General features: G+C 35.3%; 1 protein-coding gene across 6 annotated transcripts in view; it reads left to right on the top strand.

Annotated features, from left to right (window-relative positions):
• SPAG17 (sperm associated antigen 17) overlaps positions 1-21,743 on the top strand; it is a 238,646-nt gene that overhangs the window by 120,532 nt on the left and 96,371 nt on the right. For all 6 annotated transcript variants that reach the window (XM_063624696.1, XM_063624697.1, XM_063624699.1 and 3 more), the window contains exons 18-20: positions 4,660-4,814; positions 13,562-13,743; positions 15,369-15,460. In XM_063624696.1, the coding sequence (XP_063480766.1) occupies positions 4,660-4,814; positions 13,562-13,743; positions 15,369-15,460 (429 nt within the window). The remainder of the gene's footprint in view (positions 1-4,659; positions 4,815-13,561; positions 13,744-15,368; positions 15,461-21,743) is intronic.

The raw sequence follows: 21,743 nt of genomic DNA, 5'->3' as shown, positions 1-21,743 counted from the left end.
AGTGATTCTCCTGCCTCAACCTCCCAAGTAGCTGGGATTACAGGCACTTGCCACCACACCTGGCTGATGTTTGTATTTATAGTAGAGATGGGGTTTCACCATGTTGGCCAGGCTGGTCTTGAACTCCTGACCTCAGGTGATCCACCCACCTTGGCCTCCCAAAGTGCCGGCATTACAGGTGTGAGCCACTGCATTTCTGATATAATCCTTCTCTTATCTCTATGAGGATATTAAAGTCCTCTTAAGTTGTCTTCTCCCTGAATTATCTCTTTTTCCTCCAAGTTTCTTTTCTTGTTTTTTGTCTTTTTTGTTTGGTTTTCATTTTTCATGTTGGAGGGTAATATATAATATTGTCCTCTTTGCTCATATTAATAATGAAACAATAAAAATATGATAGGAAGTGCTATATGAGGTGGAGTGGGGTGTTGTCAATAACTGAGTTCATTGTTGGGTGATTTGACTGGGAGATTTCCATAGGAGACTCACCATTGTTGGTATGTTAGGTCTGTTTTCTTGGGCCATTTAAATTCTCCATGAAAAAAAAGTCTAATTTTCTGCCTGAAAGACATAAGCCTTCCTGTCAGTGTTTTGAGAGCTAGATAATGGGGTAAGGGTATTAAGCTTCTGACATTTATTATCTAGATCTGCATTATCCAATATGGTAGCCGCTAGTCACATGTAACATCTGAATACTTGAAATGAATCTAGTCCAAATTGAGATGTGCAATAACTGTGCTATACACTACATAAGTGCTATTACACACTCAATTTTCAAGACTTTAAAAAGGTGGCATTGATTACTTTTGCATTGTTTATATGTTGAAATGATAAGAATTTTTATCTATCAGGTTAAATAAAATATATCATTAACATTTATTTTACTTGTTTCTTTTTACTTTTTAAAATGTGGCTACTATAAAATTTAGAATTGCACATGTGGCTCACATTTGTGGCTCACTTTATATTTCTATTGAACAGTGCTGATTTAGGCTTTTACACAATTCCCTTTTTTTCTGGAATGTACTTCTCTGTCAGTGTGTCTTGGGTCCACTCTTCTTAGAACCCATTCATCTACCATCTGTAGTTACCCTCTTCTCCTCTGCTGGAGTGGGAGATAGGCAATAGCCCAGTTGCTCAGAATTTTAATGGGATCCAGGGGCCTAACTGCTTCTTAAAAAGATTTTAAACTAATCTTCCTATTTTCAGTGCCACTTTCACCCCACTTGCAGAGGTGACTAGTATTTCCATATTCTGAGACTTTTGATATTTCTGCACACAAATGGGGTTGCCTCTGGTCTTTCCTAAAATTAATCTTAGGACTTGGCTTTCTGTATTCTGCTAAGTCATTTAGCATTTATCCTTCTGCTTTCCAGCTTCTAAAATTCTGGTGCCTTTGTCTCCTCTCCTTCAACAAGTTGAAGTTGGCTTCCAACTTCATGATATTAAAAAAACAAACAAAATTTTACTGTTCTTTTAATGAGGCGTTAGAGAGTGCAAATGTTCAATCTTCTCTCTGTAACTGAAAGTTTATTTCAGACTTTATTCTATTTCAGTTTTTCTCTCTCCTTACCGCTCCATGAAGCTGCACTTTTCAAGGTAATCAATAATCTTTGTCTTCCCAAATCTAATGGACACTTACCTTTCTTCATCTTCCCTGACATTTTAACAGCATTGCAGAGCTTATCCCTTCCCACATGAAACACTCTGCACTCTTGGTTTCCTCAGTGTTGTATTTGGAATTTTGTTGACTTCTCCTCCTTTACCCGGCATCTAATATGGAAGTGCCTCAAGGCTTTGGAGCCTCCAGGAAGCCCTAGGGCATCTTCTTGCTTCTGTAAACACCCTTCTTTGATGATCTCATCTGTTATATACTATCTAATGCTGACAGATGCCCATATCTTTTAAATTATCTCTCTCTAGAGATTCACATTATTATACCTTACTCAAAATTCTACCTGAATTTCTGATCAAATTTAGTATCCATCTCAAATTTAGTATCCTATATGACACTCATATTTTTCCCACCTAAGCATTTCTTCCCTTGTCCATCTCAGAAAAGGTCACCATCATTCAAGTGCTCAAGCAAAAAGCCAGAATCACACTTTGTTCCAACCTTTCCTTTGTCCTCGATACCTAATCCATCATCAATGTTTAAGGGGTACACCTCCAAATATATCTTCAAGCTCTTCTGCACCACAGCTATCACTCCTTTTTTTTTTTTTTTTTTTTTTTTTTTTTTTTTGAGACGGAGTCTCTGTCGCTCAGGCTGGAGTACAGTGGCATGCTCTCGGCTCACTGCAACCTCCATCTCCCGGGTTCAAGCAATTATCCTGCCTCAGCCTCCTGAGTAGCTGGGACTACAGGCGCATGCCACCACGTCCGGCTAATTTTTGTGTTTTTAGCAGAGACAGGGTTTCACCATGTTGGTGAGGATGGTCTCAATCTCCTGACCTCGTGATCCACCCGCCTTGGCCTCTCAAAGTGCTGGGATTACAGGCGTGAGCCACCACACCTGGCCTACTTTTATATGACTACCACCCTCCAATTCCACCACAATATCCCTCCTGATTACCTGCTTCCACTCTTGCCCTGCTCTAATCCATTCTCTATGTATCAGATATTCCATTAATTTCATCTTTTTGGACACACCTCTTTCAACTCCAAAATAATCTATAAAGCCACAGGTCTATAGTCCCAACTATTCAGGAGGCTGAGACAGGAGGATCACTTGAGGCTAGGCTTTAGGGGCTAACCTGGGCAACATAGCAAGGTCCCATCTCTAACAACAACAAAAAAATCTTAATCATATTTTAGAGGAAAATCTTATCTATTTTGTTTATTTTTGTTTTCCTAGTACCTGCACAGTACCTGCCACATCATAGGTACTCATTTTTAATGAAAAACTTAACTAAATAACTAACGTAACCAATAATATTAATGCAGAATAAAAGACAAGCACCAATTAGTAAAAAAGGGGAAAATAAGATATGAAAACTTTACATATTGATTGAGAGCAGCTGTAGTTCTGAGAAACTTAGTGCTGTATTTTTAGCACCCCCAAAGCAAATATGAAAACCCAAAGATTTCAAAGCTCTTATTATCTAAAAGAAAGAAGGATATATATTCATCATAAACGCAATGGTTTTCTGGGTTTATAGTGTGAGCAGAATTTGCTTTTCAAAAAAACATCAGTAAGTACTAGATGATACCCTACAGAGCAATATTTTAAAATGCAAAGATATTCACCACATGTATGTTTCTTATGTTGGCTCTGAGGAAACAGATGTAAAAGTGCCACTCCATAAAGACACTCATTCAGGGGACTAAATTGGGGAAGCAAATGTATTGTTTTGATTACTCTACCAATGTAGAATTGAAAGCAAAATTAAAGCAGCCCTTTTCTAACATCATATATCATTCCATGCCTTCAGATCGTGCAAACAATAGAAAACCAAAAGCTGCCTCAGCAAATTGATATTGAAAACAAAAACAAAAGCCCAGAGCTGTCTAATTTATTTTTCCTACTGACAATTTCCTTATTGTTGATTGGCAAAGGAAACAGGATAAGCAGCTGCCCACTGTGACTCTCTACTGGTGGCTACCACTGCAGTGCGTGCTGAGGATGGTATGTTTTAGAAAGGGCCAGAGTTGGAAGGCAGGTAGAAATCGTGTGTGTCAGAAAGACCACTCACTTCACTTCATCTAACACAGCATGGTATAGTGGAGAGAATGCAAAATGGTAAAATTTAGAGTTGGAAAACACGGATGAGCCCTGGCACCATAACACACAGTGTTCTTGTACAAGTCCCTTATTCTCTCTTAGCCCCAATTTATGCTGAAAAAATGAGAATTCTAATATTTTGATATGGGAAAAATAATCATACCTACTGTTTTAGTCCGCTTGGGCTGCCATGCCAAAATGCCATGCCTGAGTAGAGTAAACAACAGAAATTTTCTCACAGTTCTGGAAGCTGCAAGTCTGAGATCTGGGTGCTGGCATGTTGAGTTTTGTTGAGGGGTCCCTTCCTGGCTTGTGCCTTTGCATTGTGTCCTCACATGGCAGAGGGAGTAAGAGGGAGTGGGGATGGAGAAGGGAAAGAGGGAGGGAGAGAAAGTTCTCTGCTGCCTCTTCTTATAACGGCACTAATCTTATCTTGAGGGCCCTAGTCTCATGACCTCATCAAACCTAATTACCTTCCCAAAGTGCCATCTCCAAATACCATCACACTAGCAGTTAAGGCTTCAACATATAAATAGGGATGGTGAACACAATTTAATTCATAGCATCTGTTTATCTAGAGTTTTTAATGATGATAAAATTAGATGATCTATATCAAGGCATGGAAAATGCTAGATAAATGACTGCTGTGCTTAATTATTACCTACCAGCCTTAATGAAGAACACTTGTAGCATATGCCTCTCTGCCTGATACCTAGTATTTGTTTTTCTAAAGTGTTGCTGAAATGCTTCCCAAGCTATCTACCATTTATGCTCTCACCTTCTAGCAGCTAGGAAAGAAACCTCTGGGAATTTCAACTTGACTAACAATGTAGAGGTGAATGTAGGAAGAAAAAGGGAGTAGAGAAATGCCCTTGTAGGAGACCCTTCTCTTGGGGAAAATAAAAAAGATTCTACAATGCAATTATTTTGATTTTCAGGTCCTTCAAGAAGCGCATAAGCAATATAGGTGTGTTGATTCTTACTACCACACCCAAGACAACTCTTTACTTTTAGTCTTTCACAATCCAATGAATAGACAACGTTTGCATTGTGAATATTGGAACATTGCTCTTCACTCCAATGTTGGATTCAGGTAACAAATTTAGAAAGTTTAGTTAATTAGTTAGTTGGGTTTAGTTAGCTTGCCAGTTACTTAGTTACTTAGGTGTTAGTTCCTTAGCCTAAGCTAGGGGCTTCAGCTCAATGAAAACATTTGTGTAGTACTATAGATTCAATTCAGCTCACTAAATTGAATGTCAGCATGTGCTGGGCACTGTATGGGCATTGGAGCTATACCACTAAAGAAAACGGGTATCATTCTTGCCCTCGTGGAATCTAGTGAGCATGTTGTTAAATTACATTTGATTCATTTAGATTCCAGTAAAACTGTCTCCAAAAGATTTCAAGTAGGAACTATAAAACATGACATTCTGCATGTTGGTTTTTTTTAACTCTATTTTATCTGAGGAAGATTCAAAAATAGGTCAGCTGAGTGACATATCAACAGAGCAGTCAGGTTTCCAGCAAACTGAGAGCCTAGGGGTCAGTGATTTTTTCTTTCCAGCTCCTTAGTTATTCCCTTTTTCTCTTAGAACTTTGTTCTGTCTTCTCATTAAGTATGATGACATTTCATTGTTATTTCAATACTGATTAATGTATTTTCAGTATTATTTGTATAGCTTTTTTTTAGTTTTAAAGAATACAGATTTACAAAATGGACTTACATAATAATTGGGGGAATATACTGTATGTGGTCACACACACACATTTTAAAGTCATCTTAGGTATTTGGTAGGTATACTAATGTAACACCTTGAACAGTTAAGCTGTGTTTGTCTTTGTTCTGTTTTTCATTAACAATAATTACACATTTTATTCCTTTGCCTTATTTCTTGGCTAGGATCTCCAATTTAATTTTGAGGAGAAATCCTTGTCTTATTCCAGATTTTAAAGGCAATGTTCCGAATATTCAACAATTAAATGTTTTTTTTTTTTTTTGCTCTAGGATTTGTATAAATATTCCTTATTAAGTTAAAAAAAACTATTTCTAGTTTGCTATGAGTTCTCATAGATGGTCATTAAGTCATATCAATAAAATGATTTTTCTGGATCAATTTAAGTGCTTATATTTTTTTTCTTTAATATATGAAAGTGCTAATTTCATTAACAGATATTCTAGTGTTGAACTAAACTTGCATTCCTGTAGTAAGCCAAATTTGTTCATTATGTTATCTTCTTTATAATTGCCACATTTGCTTTGCTAATATATTGTTTAGAATAGTTACATGTGTATTCATGGGCAAGATTCAGCTATAATTTTTCATTGCTTTAAATATTCCTATTTGATTTTAGTATTGAGATTATGTTAACCTCATAAATTAACTAGAGAATGTTCTCCCTTTTTATTTCTATTTTTTCATTTTCTGAAATAGTTTGTGGAAAATTAAGATATATGTTCCTTTGGCATTTGGTAGAGCTTGCAGATAAAAACATATGGCCCAGGGAAGATGTTTGATTACTGACATGACTTCCATCATGGTTATTAGACTCTTCATGTTTTCTATTTAATTTTAATTAGGTTTATAATTTATGTTTTTCCAGATGTTTGACCATTACACCTGTTTTCAAAAGTATTGACATAAAGTTGATTAAAATATTCTTTTACCTTTTAAACCTGTGTTACATGTGTCTATATTCTTTTTCGTTCTGAACATTTTTAATCTGTGATTTCTCTATATTTTTCTGGATCAAATTTGCCAAAGGTTTGCCAGTCTTACTAATATTTTTAAGAAATCCGTTCTTGCTTTCTGACTCTTTCTCTTTTTATCTCATTTAATTTTGCCAGAATCTTATTTATCCTCTTTAATTTCCTTGGATTATTCTGATGTTCTTTAACTTCTTAAATTAAAATCTTATCTTGTGATTTCAAGTTGTTTTTTGTTAGTTTTGGTTGGCTTTTTCCTTATTAGCATTTAAGGCCAAATCCCTCCCTAAATACCACCTTAGCAACACTTCAAAGTATCTGACTGACAGTATTTTTATTATCTTTCATTTCTAATTTCCATTATCCTTTCTTACTTGACCCATTAATTACACAGAAATGTGAGTTTTCATTTTAAATACTTGGCTATGTGTTACATTTTTGTTAACAGTTTATAGTTTAAAGATATAGTGGAGATGTAACATATTCTATGGAATACTGAGGCTATGAAATTCATTAATACTTGCTCTGTTGTTTAATATGTAGTCAGTTTTTTAAATGCTCAAGATTTGTATGACAGGAAGGAATATTCTCTAATTTCTGACTGTAGGGATGTATTTTTTAAGTCTTCCACAATCTTTTGGGTTTTTGAGGACTTGGTCAAAAATTCCATTAATTAATGGGAAAAAACCTTTTTTAAAAAACCACAATATTACGATGAATGTGTCAGTTTTTCATTATAATTATATCAGTTTTTGGCTTCATGCATATTGAGGTTATATTATTAAACAAATACAGTATTAGAATTGTTATAACTTCCTGATGAACCTTTTATCCTTATGCGTGTTCCTCTTTATTTCTAAGACTACTATTTGATTTCAGGTTTATTTTGTCTGATAACAATGTTGATATGTTTGACATTAATATATCTATATGGATTTTATCAGATATATTTTATCTGACATTGATAAGTTATACAAACCTTTTTCTTTAATATTATATCTAGCATATCCTTTTCTGCCTTGTAAAATATGTGTAGCTGGGATTTTTTTAAAAATTTAGTCTGACAATATTTTCCTCTTGGTTGAGAATTTAGTACATATTTTTAGATTGATTTCAACCACCTAATTTTGTCCTTTTATTTTCTCTTTTTCAGTTTCTTTACTTTGAGTTCCATTTTGTTTATTCTCACTAGTGACAGTTATATGCTATGTTGTTTGATTCATTCTTTAGAAATTGTGATAAGTATTTTTTAGCTTTATTGAGGTATAAATTGATATACATAAAATTGTATACATTTAATTTACACATCTTGAGAGGTTGAACATATGCATATACCCATGATACCATCACCACAACCAAGGTACTAAACATACCCATTATGTTAAAAAAATGTCCTCATGTTCATTTGTGTTGTGGTTTTTTAAAAACATTGAACACATGATCCGTTCTTTTAACATATCTTCAAGTGCACAATACCATATTATTAATGATAGTTGAAAAACAATTCCACACACCCATACCAGCCACTGTAAACCACCATTATATTCTCTGCTTCTATGAATTTGACTATTTTAGATAACCTGTATAAGTGGAATCAGTTGGTATTTGTCATTCAGTGACTGGCTTATTTAACTCAGCATAATATCCTCTAGGTTTATACATGTCACAAATGGCAGGATTTCCTTCCTTTTTAAGGCTGAATGCTATTCCATCATATATACCACATATTTAAAATCCATCACCTGATACTTAGGTTGTTTTTTTAACTTGGCTACTGTGGAAAACATTGCAATGAAGATGGGGGTCCAGATAATTCTTCAAAATGCTGATTTCAATTTTTTTTGTATATATACTCAAAAGAGGGATTGCTGGATCATATAGTTGTTCTATTTTTAATTTTTGAGAAACTTCTATGCTATTTTCCATAGTGGCTGCACCTTTCTACATTCCCACCAACCATATATAAGGGTTCCAATTTCTCCACATCCTTTCCAATGCTTAGTATCTTTGGTTTTATTTTGTTTTGTTTATAATAACCATCCCAGTATAAGTGAAATGATATCTAATTGTCATTTTGATCTGCATGTCCTTGATGATTAGTGTTGAACACCTTTTTATATACCAAATCTAGCCAGTAAAGACTGGAGGAGGGAACTGCTTCTTAAATTGCAAAGACAACAAGAGAAAACTTCAAGGAACATGGCGAATTCAGGAAATATAAATGTGACCAAAGGAACACATTTATAACACAACTGAGAATACTATACCCAGCAAATGTAGCCTTCAGAAATGAAGGAGAGATAGTCTTTCCCAAACAAAAGCTGAGGGAGTTCATCACCACCAGACCTGCCCTTCAAATACTCAAAGGGAATTGTCAAGTTGAAATGAAAAACACTAAATAGCAATGTGAAAACTTATAAAAGCATAAAACTTACAGTCAAAGGCAAGTATATAGTCAAATTCAGGATACTCTAATACTGTAATGGTGGTTCATAAATCGCATTTAACACTAGCATAAAATTTAAAAGAAAAATGTATTAAAATAACTAGTTGTGATGATTCATTAATGGATACACATTACAAAAATATGTAAATAGTATGTCAATAACATAAAATGTTGGGAGAGGAGAGTTGCAGCTACATGGGAGTCTTAGGCTGGAGGATCATTTGAGCCTAGGATTTGGAGTCCAGCCTGGGTAAGATATCAAGACCACATCTCTAAAAAATGGAAAAAGAAAAAAAAAACTTTTACAAATGTGTGTTTTGTGTAAAATCAAAGGCAAGTTTTATCAGCTTAAAATGGACTGTTATATATGTAAGATGTTTTATGTAACCACAAAGCAAAAATCTGTAATAAACACATGAAAGATAAAGAGAAAGGAATGAAACAATAACCTACAAAAAAATCAGCCAGTCAGAAAGGAAGACAGCAAAAGAATAAGAAAGAAACAAAAGAACCATAAAACAAAATTGAAAATTATTCAACGTAATCAAGTGGAATTTATAACTGGAATGCAAGAATGGTTCAATATATACAAATCAATAAATGTTATATACTACATTACAGAATGAGGGTAAAAGAGGAAACAATGAACTAAATGGCAATAGTTTATTAATAATTACTTTAAATGGATTAAATTCTCCAGTTCAGAGTGGATGAATGGATAACAAAACAATATCCAACTATACGCTGCCTGCAAGAGACTCACTTTAGATTTAAAGGCACAAATAAGGTGAAGGTGAGGAGAGAGAAAAAGATATTCCATGCAAATAATAACCAAAAGAGATCAAGGTTGTCTACACTTATATCATATGAAATAGGCTTTAAGTCAAAAATTGTTACAAAAGGTAAAGAAAGACATATAATGACTACATCATTATAAAATGACAAGGTCAGTTCTCCAAGGAGATGGACCAATTGTAAACATGTATGTACACAACACTGAACAGCAAAGTAACATAAAGCAAATATTAACAGAACTAAAGGAGAAGTAAACAGTAATACAATAGCACTAGGATTGGATTCCTAATTTTAAGTGTTCTTACCCCACAAAAAATGATAAGTATGCAAGATAGTATGTATGTTAATCAGTTCAATTTAGCCATTCTGCAGTGTATACATATTTCAAAACCACATGTTGTACATGATAAATATTTACTATTTTTATTTATTTAAAAATAAATTAAAATTCAAAAAATGGATTACTGTCTTAAAGTATACACAAAAATCAACTCAAAATTGGTTAAAGATTTAAATATAATTCCTTCACATTACTTCACAGGGAAAATCATTTTGAGCTTATGGCTTCCTAGGGGCTAGATGACATGGCCAAGGAGAGAAATGGTAATATGAAGAGATCAATGATCAATTGTCTGTAACTTTTTCAATTCTTCTAAAAGTAATCCGCTATTTAGATTTGTTAATTCTTCAATCAATTTGAGTAATTTCTGTTTTTCTAGGGAATCATGCGTGACATCTAGATTTTCCAGTCTATTGGCATAAAATTAAACAGAGTATTCTCAAGATTAATGTCTGTTTATGAGAAGGATGTGTTCATATCTTTTTATGATTATGGATTTATCTACTCCCCTTTCTCTTATTTTGACGTGTAGCATGTGTGTGCAAATTTATTTTTGAATCCTTCTTAATTGAGGATTTTTATCAATCTGATAAAATGTCCCTCTGTTCCCTTTAATACTTTCTACCTTGTATTTAATAATGTTTGATATTAATATTTTTAGATAGTCTTTCTTTATATAAGAATTTATTGGTATAACTTTCCCAATCATTTTATATGTCAGGTAGGTATTGTATTTCACTAGGTTAGTGTAAAGTTGACTACTGGGGTTAAACTAAGAAGAGGATTACTTTTCTCCTGTAGCAAGAAATCTGGACTTGGGCAGTGCCTCAGAGCTAGTACAACCACTTGTAAAAGTCATCAAAGACCTAGGCTTCTGGCTTCTTAGTCTGCCATCTGCCATACTTCTATCTTTCTGCATAATTTCGTTTGTATGTACATCTCTTTTAAATAGCACTTTGAGGCCAGCCCAGTGGCTAATGCCTGTATTCCCAGCATTTTGGGAAGCTAAGGCAGGAGGCTCGCTTGAGAACAGGAGTTTGAAACCAGCCTGGGCAACATGGCAAAACCTGTCTCTACAAAAAATACAAAAATTAGCTGGGTCTGGTGGTGTGCACCTGTGATCCCAGCTACTTGGGAGTCTGAGCTGGGAGAATTGCTCAACCCTAGGAGTTTGAGGCACCTGTGAGCCATGATTGTACCACTGCACTCCAGCCTGGGTGACAGAGCAAGACCTTCTCAAAAATAAATAAATAAATAGCAGCTTGCATTTTTTTAGTTACTCTGATAGCCTATGTCTTTTAAAGGATTTTCATAATAATTAAAAATAAAGTTAAGTATTTTAAATGCTAAAGAATTTAATCCATTCACTTTTACTTTTATTGATAATGCATTTGGTTTTATTCTTACCATTTAATTTTATAAATAAATTTCTATGTAGTATTAATCTATTTTCCTTTGTTTGAACATTCTAAGTTTATTCTGAGTGTGATTTTTAAAAAGTAATAAACATTCTGTTCATATCTGCTAGAGATTATACTTACCCTTTTAAATAGCATTGAAATATTTTTATCTCATATCTGGAGTTAATGAGTATTAACATTATTTTACAAAAATTTTTTTTAATTTAACATAATTCCATTTACCCCCAACAAATCCCTACTTCTCATTTTGAAATTGTCTAGAACTATTGTTTCTCATTGTAAAGTAATAGTTTTTAATCACAAAGAAGTAGCATAGTTACATTTAATTGTAAATCATACTGCTTTTTTTCTTGACCTTTTAACTTATATCCAATGTTGTCTTATTTCTCTGATTTATTTTTTTAATGCAACTGGAATACATTTGTGAGTAAATATTTCAGAAAGTACCTATGTGTGATAAGCTTTCTGAATCATTGCATGCTTAATATTTATTTTGTTCTTTCATTTGAAGACTAATTGAGCTGTATATATAAGTCTATGTTTCCTTGGTGTAGGTTACTTGTAAGTATTCTGATTTTTATTTGACATGCAGGCTCATTAAAAAGATCTGAGCAGAGGAAAGACATGATCTGACTTAAAAGTTACAAGGATCACCCTAGTTGCTATGTTGAGAATATACTTTGGGGGCCCAGGGTAGGAGCAGGGAAACCAGTTGGAGGCTATTGCAGAAATCCTAGCAAGAGATGCTAATGGCTTAGACCAGGGCAATAGCAGTAAAGGTGGTGAGAAGTCAGCAGATTTTGAATATATTATAAATACATGTCTTTTAAAATTATTTTTAAATAATTTACAAAATAATTTAGATTTCCTGACAGATTGGAAGAATATAAGAAAATAAGAAGCCAGGCATGGTGGTGGGCACCTGTAATCCCAGCTACTCGGGAGGCTGAAGCAGGAGAATTGCTTGAACCCGGGAGGCAGAGGTTGCAGTGAACCAAGTGATTGTGCCACTGCACTCCGGCCTGGGTGACAGAGCGAGACTCAGTCTCAAAAAAAAAAAAAAAGAAAGAAAGAAAATAGAAAATAAGAGTAATCAAGGAGAACATCAGGGTATTTGACCTGTTTAACTGGAAGTGTAGACTTGCCATCAACTAAAAATGCCAGAGAATTTGGATGCTGCAGGTTAGAGTAGATCAAGAGTTCATTTGGGGACATGTTGAGTTTGAGATATCCATTACCTTCTAAATGAAGATGTTGGGTACCCCCATAATTCATAGTTTACATTTATAGTTTATTTATCCGAAAAGGATGAAGAATGAAAGAAAACTATTAAACAACCTGCGTATATAAGCCATCTAGCTTTATTTTTTCAAAACCTTAAGCCTCACTTCCACATAATTTGACAATAACTAATTTTTATTGTCAAATCTAAATCTTATAACTAATGTCTTCAGAAACAACTCTCTTTGGACGTTCATATAAGTGTATATAACATTTAATTTAAATAATTACACTAGTCAGTATAAGTGACGTGAATGAATTTGGGAACAAATATGACTGTTGGTAAGCAACAAATTGCCAATGAAAGCATAAATGCACAAGCAGTTAGAGAATAGTATTTAAGATGCACATATTCATAAGGTCAGTGAGTTTCATAGCAAAGCTATAGTGATTTAGTTAATCCAGTGAGTATTAATTGGCCTCAATTTTAAAAGTTCCTAATGTGCTATAAAATCGCCCGAAAAAGAGATTGCATTATATTACTCTCCAACTAACAGTGGTGAAAGTGATCATCTCTTCAAACTGTCATTAACTCTTGGTGTTATTAAACTTATTAATCCTTCACTTCAGTGGAAAGATCTTATTTCTTTTTTTATTTCTTAAACCCAAAGCCTAGTGAGTCAGATGAAAGATCTCATTTTTAAATTTACATGTCTTTAACTGTTGATGAAGGGCATTCTTCATATGTTCACTGGCTATTTGTATTTGACAATTTTGTACAAAATACATCTAGGATATATTCAAACTCATTATAGTTGTGACATGAGCGAAAAGTTTATTTGCACAGTCAATATCTTTAGTCTTTATTGACTTTCATAGTAACTCAACTGACGTCTGCTATTGTTTTGTTTAGGAATTATTTGGAACTTGTTGCAAAATCTATTCAAGATTGGATTACAAAAGAAGAAGCTATATATCAGGAATCTAAAATGAATGAGGAAATCATCAGGATCAGAGCTGAGCTGGAATTGAAATCTTCTGCTAATGCCAAACTTACTTCTGCTAGCAAAATTTTTTCCCTTAAAAATTCTAAGAGTAAGTAACCAGTTCAACTTATACATAGAATAAAATTCAAGAACATTCTTCTCTCTCTTAATTTAATCAAGACTATGAATATCTTCAACATTAAAAAGAATTACCCGAAAAAGCTCCTGTGACTCTTCACTTTCTCTAGTAAATAGAGTAGCTGCATTCCAAATATGGGATTGTACCTGAGTGCAATAATAGAATATTTTTTATATTGACCCCACTTCTTGTCAAATCTGGAAGATTCCATCTGTTGTGCAGATCAAATTTACATGTTAGAGAAATGCCAAATGCCTTTATTGGTAGGATTGGTAAATTAAGCTAAGATTTGTTGACAATATAAGAGGTAAATTCAGAGTTAGTAGATGTCTATTTGAACAATTATAGATACCAAAATTGAGATTAAAACAAGATATTTCTTAGAACAGCAAACAGAAGGGTCCCAAGACTAACCGGGTGTAGAATCTAAAGATAATGGGAAAGAGATTTTTGGAGGCCTCTGGCAGGGACTTGACAGGATATTGGATCAATATATACCTTTGTTGTTGATGATGTTGTTGTGGTGGTTATGTTGTGTTATTGTGGCCTTGAGGCTGTGGGCAGAAGGGGAAGATGGTGACAAAGAGAGTAAAACAGACTTTTAGAAAGATACTTGATAAAGAAAAGAAGTGAAACAATGAGATAATTCATCTAGAAAATAATCATGTTTCATTAAGTTTGTGCAAAGAAAACGGACTCCTTGTTAATAATATTCATTTATTACAGCCAAAGTGAGAGGGATTTCTCATAAAGAAGCAACGCTACATAATTTCCAAAATTTTGGCAACCTCTATCAATTACCAAAGGAGTTTGTACGTGGCATGATTTTAAAGTAAACCATATAAAAGCAAGTTAATGATGAACCTTTTACCGTATCGACCAAAATGGTTGTATAATCTATCAATTCTGGGTCCTGATGGGGACCCAGAAGGAGAGCATTAAGTACCTAAAAAAAAAAAAAAAAAGAAAGAAAAAAGAAATAGATAGGACTATATTTAAAAAAAAAAAAATGGGTAGGGCTGCCCTCTAACACTCATGTCTAGAGCCACACCTCCCTATTAGTAAGAAAAAAATGTGAGTTTACTGCCTTTTCTTTATAATTCTACTGAAAAGACCAAAAACCTGTGAAAATCTAGATAATGGTTAATTTGGGGTTGGATGCACCTGATAGATATTGTATTCTTTTTCAGGTCTCTCAAGTACAGAAAAGTATAAGTCTTCAAAACAGAATGACTACAATGGCAAAAGAAGGGCTTCAATATGGATGGAAATGTTAGATTTATTGTTAAAGTGGTAAACTAGGATTATTAGGTGAAAGCTTTAGAGAGAGAGAGACTGCAGTTCAATAAAAGCTGCAACGTATCAACACACTGATAATGGAATGCACTGTCCCCAGAAACTTGAGTTCCCCATCACTGATGTGGCTCAGTCCCATTTCAGATGTTCATTCTAGAGATGGCAAGAAAAAAATCAGAGATAAATAAATGAGAAGTTGAACTTGAAAGCCTTTGAGATCTCATCTAACCCAGAGATTTGATCCTTCTATGATATCTTATTTAAGAGTTACTAAGAAGTTTAATTTTGTCTGATTATAGGTAACAAAGGAATCAGCAAAACAGAGATATCAGATCAAGAAAAAGAAAAAGAGAAGGAAAAGATTCCTTTCATTTTAGAAGGCTCTCTCAAGGTAATTCAGCTTACATAAAGTTTAAAAAACAGGCAAAACTAAAGTATTACAGAAAAGGATAGTGGTTGCCTTTGGGGCAGTGGGAGTGGATCGTGATTGGGAAGAAGCATGAGGATGGCTTCCTGGAAGCTGGAGACCATCTCTTTTTGACCTGCTGGTATTTACAGAAGTGTTTGATTTGTGCTATTTCTGCGTTTTTGTGTATATGCTATAGCTTATTTTTAAAAAGTTTTTTAAAAACGCTGTCATTTTTTTTCCCATTATGGTTTCAGGGCTTTTATATTATTGATTCTACCGGGTTGATTCCACTTTGAGATATACATACATATTTTTATGCATTCTCTTAGAATATTTTTATAGATTTACTTTTTATATTCAGATATCTATCTGAAATGTATTTTTATATAGTATAATGTAAAGGTCTTACTTTTTCTTTGTCCAGATAGGCTATTTTACTAGTACTTTTTAATTACATATAACGTTAATTCTCCCCACTGAATTTGGGTGTTGATTAAATCACATATTAGGCACCCATTTATTCTTTGAATTCAATTTTGAATGTTGTATTCTGTTTCAGTCACCTACTTAATTATTCCTATGCATGTACCATACTATTTTAATTATGATAGCTTTGTTGTAAGCTTTAATATTGGGTAAGCAAGAGCCAACTTCCCAACCCCCATGAGCATGCAATAAACATTTAAACAAAGTTGATTAATTTTGGTGAGCCTCCGGTTTCTGGATATTAATAGTACAGAAAATTACATGCCATACCATCAACTTTATCGTTAATTACTGCCAAACTTTATTAATTTTTAAACTGTCTATTTGTTTTGAGACTAATATTTGTTAGTTTTCCTCTTCTGTTGATATATTGAATTATAGAGATTGATTTAACAACACGAGTTGCATTTGCATTTCTATAAAAAACTCATCCATTGTTTCCTTAAGTTTAGTTCTCATCCCACATAACTACATATATCATAATCGCCTAAGAGTGCCTGGTGGGAGGAGGGTCTTGTAAAATTCACATTCCTTTACTCCATCCTAACTGCATCTTTGAGAGTAGAACCTAGTAATTTTAATTTTAATAATCTCCTGGGAACATCTTTATGTACATAATAGATAAAAATTACAGTACTATATGTTCATGGCATATTATTATTTCCATAAAAAACTGCATTTGATTTGATAGCATTTTATTTGGAATTTTTATATCCATGGTGAATGAAATTGGTCTATAGACTTTTGTGTTGTTATTAACAAGCATTGGTATTAAGGTTATGTTGGCTTTTAAAAACTTATTTTTATTACTTATTTTTTAACTGAGAAAAAATGGTATCTATTGCTGGTGTGCAATATAATGTTTTGAATTATGTACATATTATAAAATGGCTAAATCAAGCTGATTAACATATGCATTACCTCACATAGTTATTATTTTTATGTGGCAAGAATACTTAAAATCTAATTTCTTAGCAATTTTCAAGTATACATTTCATCATTATTAACTATAGACATCATGTTGTACAATAGATCTCTTGAATTTGTTCCTCCTGTCTAATTGAAATTTCACATTCTTTGACCAACATCTTCCCGATCCCCTTTCCTGCAGCCCCTGGTAACCACCATTCTACTCTCTGTTTTTGTGAGTTCAACTCTTTTAGATTCCGCATATAAGTGTAATCATGTGCTATTTGTGTTTCTGTCCCTGGCTTATTTCACTTAATATAATGTCCCCCAGGCTCATCCATGTTGCCACAAATAACAGAATTTTCTTCTTTCTAAAGAAGAAATGTATATATATACATATATATACACACACTATTATATATTATAATAGTTTATATATTATAATAGTATATATTTTATAGTTTATATAATAGTATTATGTTATATTATATTATACTATATAATAATGTATAAACCATATTATATATTGTAATTATACTATATATTATAACTATACATACTATTATATAATACTATTATATATTGTGTATTTTGTGTATATATACATACACAATACATAATGTAGTATGTACATAATGTAATATATGTATACATAGTATTACAGAATATATACATAAAATAGTATTCCATTGTGTGTGTGTGTGTGTGTGTGTGTATCTCACATTTTCTTTATTCATTTATCTGTTGATGGATGCTTAGTTGATTCCATATCTAGACTATTGTAAATAATGCTGCAATAAACATGAGCATGCAGATACCTTCTCAAGATACTGATTTCAAATCCTTTAGATGTATACCCAGTAGTGGGATTGCTGGATCATATGGTAGTTCTAATTCTAATTTTTGAGGAGCCACCATACTGCTTTCAATAGTGGCTGTAGTAATTTATATTCCCATCATCAGTATACCATGGTTCTCTTTTCTCCACATCCTCCCCAACATTTATTATCTTGTCTTTTTTCTCACAGCCATTCTATCTGGTGTGAAATGGTATCTCATCATGAGTTTAATTTGCATTTCCCTGCTGATTAGTTATGCCAGGCATTTTTTTTCATGAACCTGTGGGACATTTGTAAGCCTTCTTTTGAGAAATGTCTGCTAGGGTCCTTTGCTCATTTTTTAATTGGGTTATTTGTTTTCTTGCTACTGAGTTGAGTTCCTTAGGTATATTTTTAGATACTAACTCCTCATCAGTTGCAGGTTTTCAAATATTATGTCCTATTCCATAGGTTATTTCTTCACTTTGTTGATTGTTTTCTTTGTTGTGCAGAAGGTTTTAGTCTAACATGATGCCATTTGTCTATTTTTGTTTTTGTTGCCTGTGCTTTTGAGGTCATATTCACAACATCATTGCCCAGAACAATGTGATGGAGATTTCTCTTGTGTTTTCTTCTAGTAAGTAGTTTCATAATTTCAGGACGTACATTTAAGTCTTTAATCCATTTTGTGTTGTTTTTTGTGCATGCACATTAGGTAAGAGTCTAATTTCATTCTTCTGCATGTGGATATCCAGTTTTCCCAGCACCATTTATTGAAAAACTTGGTCTTCCTCAATTTTGTGTTCTTGGCATCTATGCTGAATATGAATTGACTGTACATGTGTGGATTTATTTATGGGCCCTCTATTGTATTCCATTGATCTCTGTGTTTATGCCAGTACCATGGTGTCTTGATTACCATAGCTTTATAGCTAACCGTTTTGAAATCAGGTAGTGTGATACTGTTACCAGTGGCGAATCCATATGGGTCTGCAGCAACCTCAATTCTTGCCACCTCAGAAGAAAGAATTCAACTGAGGGGCATAAGGCAGAAGGAGAGTCTGAGGCAAGTTTTAGAGCAGAAGTGAAAGTTTATTAAAAAGCTTTAGAGCAAGAATGAAAGGAAATAAAGTACACTTGGAAGAAGGCCAGGCAGGTAACTTGAGAGATCAAGTGCACAGTTTGACCTTTTGACTTGGTGTTTTAAATGTTGGCATACTTCCAGGGTCTTGCATCACTTCTCCCATGATTCTTCCCTTGGGGTGGGCTGTCCACATGTGCAGTGGCCTGCTAGCACTTGGGAGGGGAGCATGCACAGTATGGTTTCTAGAGTTGTACACATGCTCATTTGAGGCGTTCCTCCCTTACCAGTCTAGCATTCCTACAGAAAGGTCACATACCAGTTAAACTCCACTATTTTGCCTCTTAATGCACATGTTTGAGCCCACTCACCCAACTCCTGAGGTCTCGCTGGGAAGCTGCTGATCACCAGTTTCAGGTGTTTTCCATCTATTGGGAGCCGCCTCCTTCCCTGGCACCAGCTGTGACCACTTATTATTTTAGAGAGACAGTTAACAACTGCCTGGCCGTCACCTGATGGTCATCTGGCATTCCTGCTGTGTGTGACAGGGGGCAGCCCTCATCTGCCCTGCTCATGCCTGACTAGCTACCTACTGTAACAATACCTGTAGTTTTTTTTTATTTTTGCTCAAGATTGTGTTGGCAATTAGGAGTCTTTGGTGATTCCCTACAAATTTTAGGATTTTTTCTATTTATGTGAAAAGATGACATTGGAATTTTGATAGGGATTGTATTGAATCTGTAGATCACTTTGGGTAGCATGGACATTTTTATTGTGTTGAGATACATTTCCTCTTTATCTACTTTTTTGAGAGTTTTTATTATGCATGGATATTTGAGTTTGTCATATGTTTTTTCCACATCTATTGTGATGATCATATGATTTTTATCTTTCATTCTGTAATATGGCATATCACATTTATTGACTTGAATATGTTGAATCATCTTTGCATCCCAGGAATAAATCACACTTAATCATGAGGAATGAGCCTTTCAAATGTGCTGTTGAATTCAGTTTACTAGAATTTTTTGGAGGATTTTTGCATCTAACATCACCAGGGAAAATGGCCTGTCATTTTATTTTCTTGTAATGTCCTTGTCTAGCTTTGGTATCAGGGTAATGTTGGCCTCATAAAATGAGTTTGGAAGTATTCTCTTCCCTTCGATTTTTTTCATAAGGTGAGAAGAATTTGTATTAGTTATTTAAACGTTTGAGAGAATTCATTAGTAAAGACATCAGGTCCTAGGCTTTTCATGATGGGAGACATTTCATTACTGACTCAGTCTCTTAGTTGTTATTTGTATGTTCAGTTTTATATTTCCTCATGACTCAGTCTTGGTAAGTTGTATGCTTCTAGGAATTTATCCATTCCTTCTAGGTTATCAGTTTGTTGGTGTGTAATTATTCATAATACTCTCTGTGATCCTTTGTATTTTATTTTTTATTTTAATTTTTTTTAGATGGAGTGTTGCTCTGTCGCCCAGGCTGGAGTGCAGTGGTACAATCCTGGCTCACTGCAACCTCTGCCTCCTGGGTTTAAGCAATTCTTCTGCCTCAGCCTCCTGAGTAGCTGGGACTACAGGCATACACCACCATGCCTGGCTAATTTTTGTATTTTTAATAGAGAGGGGGTTTCACCATATTGGCTAGGCTGGTCTCGAACTCCTGACCTTGTGATCTGCCCACCTTGGCTTCCCAAAGCGCTGGGATTATAGGCGTGAGCCACTGCGCCCGGCTGATCCTTTGTATTTCTGTGGTACCATTGGTAATGTCTCCTCTTTTATTTCCAATTTTATTTATTTGAGTCATCTCTCTTTTTTTTAGTTTAGCTAAAAGTTTGTTCATCATGTTTATCTTTTTGAAAAACAAATTTAGTTTCATTAATTTTTTAACAAAAAGTTGAATTGTTTTATTTATCTTTTCTGGGTCTGAAGGCTTCAGTCTGAAGCCTGGGTCTGCTGAGGTGGGCCTGGAGTTTGGGTCTACTCTGACAAGCCTGGATCCTGAATCCGCAGCAGCCAGCCTGTCACCAGAGTCCACTGGGGTAAATCTGTTGACTGGGTTAATGGAGGTGGGCCTGGAGTCTGGGTCCTTGAGTGCTGACCTGACACTGAAGCAGACCTTGAGCCTCAGTCTGCAGGAACTGGCCAGAGACTTGGATGGGCCTACAAATAGGTCCACAAGGATGGGCATGGAGCCTGAGTCCGTGGAGGCAAGCCTGGGTCCACTGGAGCCTGGGGCTTTTGGCACCAGCCTGGAGCATGGGGCTGACTTGGTGCTGAGCCATGAGGACAGGCCTGGGTCCTAGAACCACGTGGCCAGCCTGCACCTGACTCTGCAGGGGTGGCCCTAGAGCTGAGGTTCACAGGAACCAGCCCAATGCTCGGGTCTATTAGGATGGGCCTGGAACCTCAGTCTGCTAGAGCAGGCCTGGACCTTGTGTCTGCTGGAACATGAGGCCTCAGGGGCTGGTCTGAAACCTGGTGCCACATGGGTTGACCTAGCACTGTGGAGTCTGTGTCCACAGGGGCCAGCCTGGAGGCTGGGTCTGTGGATATTGACAGGTGCCAGGGGTTCCTGGAGGATAGGTTTTGCACTTGCCAGCCTGGAGCCTGGGGCTGCAGAGGTTTGCCTGGTATTAAGGCAGAGTGGGTCCTGAGTCAGCAGTGGCAGTCTGGAGCTGGAGAGCATGGGTGCTGGCCTGGCAATGAGGAGGGCCTGGAAGCTGGATCTGCACGAGCCAGGCTGAAGTCTGGGATCTGAGAACTGTCCTAGCACCAGGAAGGACCTAGAGGTTGAGTCTGCTGGGGCAGGCCTGAAGCCTGGGGCCATGGGGAGCCAGCTTGGTGCTAGAGGCAGCCTGGAGTATGGGACCACTGAGGTGGGCCTGGCAGTGAAGTGGGCCTAGAGCCTGAGTCTGCAGGGACTGGCCTGGCATTGGGGCAGGTGTGGAGGGGTGATCTGCAGATAC

This window comes from Symphalangus syndactylus, chromosome 12 (genome assembly GCF_028878055.3).
Source record: "Symphalangus syndactylus isolate Jambi chromosome 12, NHGRI_mSymSyn1-v2.1_pri, whole genome shotgun sequence".
NCBI classification, from domain to species: domain Eukaryota; kingdom Metazoa; phylum Chordata; class Mammalia; order Primates; family Hylobatidae; genus Symphalangus; species Symphalangus syndactylus.
This window is presented reverse-complemented; position numbering and strand designations above follow the sequence as displayed.